This window comes from Sorex araneus, chromosome 4 (genome assembly GCF_027595985.1).
Source record: "Sorex araneus isolate mSorAra2 chromosome 4, mSorAra2.pri, whole genome shotgun sequence".
Lineage (NCBI taxonomy): Eukaryota > Metazoa > Chordata > Mammalia > Eulipotyphla > Soricidae > Sorex > Sorex araneus.
In genome coordinates, this window is record NC_073305.1 from 48,396,944 (window position 1) to 48,402,860 (window position 5,917).

Genomic DNA, 5,917 nt, shown 5'->3' on the forward strand with positions numbered 1-5,917 from the left:
AACCACTAGCACACTCGCTCCCGTTCTCTCCGGCACAGATTTCTGGCATCAGAAGAACACCGACTACAACAACAGCCCCTTCCACATCTCCCAGTGCTTCGTTTTAAAACTCAGCGACCTGCAGGCAGTCAACGTTGGGCTTTTTGACCAGTATTTCCGGCTGACGGGTGAGTGACCTTCTGTGCTGCTTTGTCCTGTTTTGGGTGATGACTATTGTCACCAGTGGGTTTTCACCCTGAACTTCGGGTGCATTATCACAGGCAAAGTTATCTCTGCTTCTAGATAGTTCCCCAGGGCGGAGGAAGCTGCTTCAGGAACTGCTGAGAGTGCAACCCTGGATCCATGGGGGAGCAGGGGGCGGGAGTGGGGTGGGGGCAGTGCCGGGCAGGCGGGTGGGCCCTGGGCTCACGGCAGGATGTTTCTGACTCATATCTTCCTGACGAGAGAAAGCTAAGCTCTTTCCCTAATGCCTGTATATCCCTTCCAGAAAAGTGTCACAGCCCTTCCGGCCTCACAAATGGCTGTCCCCTCAGGGCTGTGGTGCTGTCCCACACGGGGCGCCCTGGCCCTGACTCTTCAGGTTCAGGCTGACCTGCAAGAGGTCCCTGATGGCATGGGGCTGGGGGAGGGCCGGTGACCTACTCATCACCAGCCTCTTCTGCCACAGGCTCCTCCCCGGCGCAGGTGGTCACCTGCTTGACACGCGACAGCTACCTGACTCACTGCTTCCTCCAGCACCTCATGGCCGTGCTGTCCTCGCTAGAGCGCACGCCCTCCCCTGAGCCTGTCGACAAGGACTTCTACTCGGAATTTGGGAACAAGAGCACAGGTACCCTGGCCCCGCTCAGGCTGTCGTCCCCTTCTCCCCCGCCCTCAAGGCCGCAGTAGGCCCGGAACTCCTCTCTGCCTCTTTTCCTTTTGTCCGACTCATTCAGCTAGAGTTTTCCCTAGCAGAGTCCCATGTCAGCCAGCCCTCTGCCCTCTGGCCCGTGCATCTCCAGTGTCTGTTCTAGCTTAGGGTTTGGAACACAAGCTCCTTCTTGAGACACAGCAGCTTCTACTGTCTCTGGGTGGCAGGAGCTGCTGGCAGGCCCTGCTGCCCCCATGCCAGGCCCATGCTCCAGCCCTGGTGGGCTTCTCTCCCTCTGCAGGAAAGATGGAAAACTATGAGCTGATCCACTCAAGCCGGGTGAAGTTCACCTACCCTAGTGAAGAGGAGGTCGGCGACCTGACATTCACCGTGGCACAGAGAATGGCCGAGCCAGAGAAGGCGCCTGCCCTCAACATCCTTCTATACCTGCAGGCCTTCCAGGTGGGCCCCCCGCCAGCCGGACGCAGCAAGGGCATATTGCGTCCCAAAACACTCCTGCTCACCAGTGCCGAGATCTTTCTCCTGGATGAGGACTTTGTCCACTACCCGCTGCCTGAGTTTGCCAAAGAGCCCCCACAGAGGGACCGCTACCACCTGGACGATGGCCGCCGTGTCCGGGACCTGGACCGTGTTCTCATGGGCTACCAGCCCTACCCGCAGGCCCTCACTCTCGTTTTCGATGATGTGCAGGGCCATGACCTCATGGGCAATGTCACCCTGGATCACTTTGGGGAGGTGCCAGGTGACCCAGCCCAAACCGGCCAGGGCCGGGAGGTCCAGTGGCAGGTGTTTGTCCCCAGCGCTGAGAGCCGAGAGAAGCTCATCTCACTGCTGGCTCGCCAGTGGGAGGCGCTGTGTGGCCGCGAGCTCCCCGTGGAGCTCACTGGCTAGGCCGCTGCCCCTCGCCCCCCCCCCCCCCCGCCACACCTCGCCCTGTCCACGTAGGGCAGGATGGGAAGCAGACTTTCTCCTCAAAGTGTTTTCTCCTCCCTTCGATTCCTTCATTTGACTGTTCTCCCCCGAACGTGAACGTGTGTTGAGTTACTGCTCCCTAATGCTGGGTGTCCCCTGCAGACTCCACCAGGCTGTGCCTGCCCAAGTCTCTGGTGTTCTGCCACCAGCCCTTGTGTCTTGTTATAGGACTGTTGTTGACACGTGGCGCTGTGGGTCTGGTTTACTTTGACTATTTCCTGAACTGTCAGTCTTGTTGCTATTACTGTCGTTGTGGGTGTTTGCTGCTAATCATGAAGCTGGTAGTAAAACGCACATTGCAAGTTCCTGTCCTGTGCACTTTTCCAAAGTGGAGCGCTCTCCTGGTCCAGATAAATGGGAGAGACTCGTGGGGTGGGTGTCCCCCGTGCCTTGGGGCTGAGACATTCGGGGACAGGGGACCTAGCGCTGCCAGTGCCCAGTAGGGTTCTGTTGCCTATTTTCTCTATTCCAATAAAGCAGAGTTTGACACAGGCTGGGGCTTTCATTTCAAGGGCCCCGGAGCAGAGCCTTAGCCTGACGGAAAGAAGAGGTGCAGGAAGCCCATGGAGGCTTCTCCCAGGGCAGGTGCTGGGTCAAGTGACCCTGGGATCATGGGACAGTGTAAGGACCCGTGGTCAAACCATGAGCTTTGGGGCATAGCCATCCCTCTGCTCAGTGTCTCCTGCAGGTCAGGGCATCGTGCCTGTGCCTCCCCCGCCCCCAGGAGCAGTCTCCTACTGTGTGGGACCTGGGGGGCTGACCAAGGGCAGAAGCCCGTGCCCATCACTTCTGTCTCATGTCCACAGAGTTACGGTTACCTGGACCCTCAGGATCAACCCCATTCACCTCTTCTGGCCCCCAGGAGCCTCAGTCCCTAAGTCTCCAGGGCTTCTGTGGGCCAGGCAAGGCTGGGTAAGGAAAGGTGAGTGGAGGTGACCAACCCCGCCCCAGGCCTGCTGCTATTCCTGCTTCCCTCCGTGCAGGAAGGGCCACCATCTGAGGGGTGACAGGCACCAAGGGGAGGGTCTGCCCCTCCAGCCCCAAGCAGATCTCCACATTGAAGAACCTTTGGTTTTTGTATTTTTGCTCTTGGGTTATACCCAGCAGTGTTCAGGGGCTACTCCTGGCAGTGACTGGGCACCACATGGTTCTGGGGATCAAACCCAGCCTCCAGCATGCACATACATACTCAATATCTCTCTGGCTCAGATTTTTTTTTCTTTTGATTTTGAGCCATACCTAGCTGTACTTAGGGCTTACTCCTGATTCTGTGCTTAGGGATCATTTATTCCTGGCGATGTTCGGTGGGCTATATTCAGTACCCAGGAAACGAACCAGGATCAGTCATATGTGATGCAAGTGCCTTACCCCCATACTATCTTTCTGACTCCCCAAACTTTTTCTTTTCCTTTTTTTAAGTAAAAGGATGAAACCCAGACTTCACACATGCAAGGCAGGTGCTCTGCCTACCCCTGAGCTGTCTTCCCGGGGAGATCTGAGTTTGCCCAGGGCCCGTCAGGCTGGTGGGAAGAGGAGCAGGGCATGCTGAGAAGAGGAAGTCATATAGACGCTTCCTGTTCCCTGCTTTTTACAAATGGTCGCTGCTCTCTCCATTTCAGTTACAACATCTGTTAACAAGGGAGTCGTCATTGTCAGTCCACCAAGCCCAGGCCTAGCACACAGTGTACACTGCCCATACTGCTGACCCCATCCTCCATAGAAGGACGTAACAGCTGCCCAGCATGGTCCATGAAAACTGGATGGACACAGAGGAGGAAGCCAGACTCTAAGGACAGGCTGGAGGCTTGGGGCTGGACTAACTCTGTTTACAGTTAAAGGACCTTACACCAGGACTGAAGCAATAGCACAGTGGGTAGGGCGTTTGCCTTGCACGTGGCTGACCTGGGTTCGATTCCTCCACCCCTCTTGGAGAGCCCAGTAAGCTATCGAAAGTATCCCTCCTGCACAGCAGAGCCTGGCAAGCTACCCGTGGCATATTCGATATGCCAAAAACAGTAACAAGTCTCACAATGGAGATGTTACTGGTGCCCGCTTGAGCAGTCAGTGAACAACGGGACAACAGTGCAACAGTGCTACTCCAGTTACCTAGCTTCCTGAGCTTCAGTTTCCCTACCAGTAACAGTAGAAGTTATCACCACATATCCTTCTTTCCATCCCCAAGTTTGTGTTGAGGGACTAGAGAGATAGTACAGGGGGTTGGGCACTTGCCTTGGACACAGGCAGCCTGGTTTGGTCTCTGGCGCCACATACGATCTCCAAGCCCCACCAGGAGTGGTCTCTGAGCACAGAGCCTTGAGTAAACCCTGGTCACTGTCTGGTATGACCCCAAAACCAAATACTGTGTTGAGCATCTACTGGGACCAGCCACTGTTCCATAGCTGACATGCCAACAGGGAACAGAAAGGAAACCGGTGTCAGCTGATGGCAGTGCTACCAGATGACAGCTGGCAATATTTGCCCTGAGCCTGGAGAGGATCTGGGTGGTAGCAGTGCCAAAGTGTCTGGCTGAGGGACATGCTGTCCATCTTGGGGGAGGGGCGCAGCGCAGGTGTATGGCGGTGGGCTGGCACGGTGACTGTCAGCAGTAGGGGTGGGTGTAACCTGGGTGTAAGACTGAGTCAGGAGAGGAGGGGTACTGCATCAGTTAGAGAAAGGAGGCGTGGAAACTCAGAGTGAGGGGGTGAAGGTGGCATCCACAGGACCGGCAGAGGAGTGGCTGGCAGCTGAGAAGTTCTATCCTCTGAGTGGAGCCTGGCAAGAGTGGGGTCCTTTGGGAGCCCTCAGCTCTGGAATGCTCCAGGTGGACAGACCATTCTGTCTCAGGTACCCAACCCGCAGCCTCAGAGACGGAAAGAGAACTGACTCAGGCTGCCCAAAGTCCAGAACCCCAAGGAGAGTGGGAGAGAGGCCCCCAGACAGTGCAGGCTATGCCTGCAGGAGGCCTGGGTTTAATTTCCTACACTGCTGATCCCTGAGCATTGCCACCAGAAGCGACTCCCAAACACAGAACCCGGAGTAAGCTCTCAGCACCACTTAGTGCAACCCCAAAATGAAAACAACAACTGGGGCTGGAGCAATAGCACAGCGGGTAGGGCATTTGCCTTGCACGCAACCGACCCAGGTTCATTTCCCAGCATCCCATATGGTCCCCTGAGCACCGCCAGGGTAATTCCTGAGTGCAGAGCCAGGAGTGACCCCTGTGCATTGCCGGGTATGACCCAAAAAGAAAAAAAAGAAAACAACAGCCTAGAGAGTGGGGCCTGATCAATAGCACAGCAAATAGGATACTTGCCTTGCACCCTGCCGACCTGGCTAGTTTCATTCCCCTGCACCACATGTAGTCCCTCTAGCCCTCCAGCAGTGATCCCTAAAGGCAGAGCCAGGAGTAAGCCCTGAACCACGCTAGATGTGGCCCTAAAACCAAAATAAATAAAATAAACCCAGAACCTCCGAGAGAAGACAGCATGAATGAGACAGATTTCACTCCAGGCTGCCCCAAGCCCAGCCTTCAGAACTCCGCCTCTGAATGGGATGAATGAATGCTGCTTGCAAACACTTTTTGTTTGTTTGTTTGGTCTTGGTTTGGGAGCCACACCCAGTTGGTGCTCAGGACTTATTTCTGGCTCTTCACTCAGGAATCACTCCAGGCGGGACGGAGGGACCTAGGAGATGCCAGGGATCTAACCCAGGCCGTTTGTGTGCAAGGCAAGCTCCCCTCCCAGCTGTTCTGTCTCTCCGGCCCGGGGTTTCCATTGGATCTTGCCTTGTATCCTCAGTGAATCTGAGACCCCAGGTGGGTGGGTAGATTCTGAGCCTGAGAATCCAGCAGAGGGTCCCTGGTGGGGAAAGCCTCCATGAGGGCCCAGGCCATCCACGTGGGGGTCAGCAGCCAGCACCTTCCCTTCCGCCTGCAGACTGCTGATAGGCAGGAGGAAATCCTGGCGGGTTCCTGTGGGGGTGAACTGGCGGGGCCTCCGGTCTGCTTTTAAAGCAACTGCCCGCCCCGTCCCGCCTGCCTGCGCCGTGTCTGCCTCCAGAGCTGGTTCCCAACAC

General features: G+C 56.3%; 1 protein-coding gene across 1 annotated transcript in view; it reads left to right on the forward strand.

The window, feature by feature from the left end:
- The window catches only part of NISCH (nischarin), a 38,929-nt gene extending 36,594 nt beyond the window's left edge, over nucleotides 1–2,335 (forward strand). Inside the window, exons 19-21 of the mRNA XM_055134360.1 lie at nucleotides 39–167; nucleotides 668–829; nucleotides 1,152–2,335. Coding sequence (XP_054990335.1) covers nucleotides 39–167; nucleotides 668–829; nucleotides 1,152–1,762 — 902 coding nt within the window. The 3' untranslated portion in view covers nucleotides 1,763–2,335. The remainder of the gene's footprint in view (nucleotides 1–38; nucleotides 168–667; nucleotides 830–1,151) is intronic.
- The last annotated feature ends 3,582 nt before the right edge of the window (nucleotides 2,336–5,917 follow it).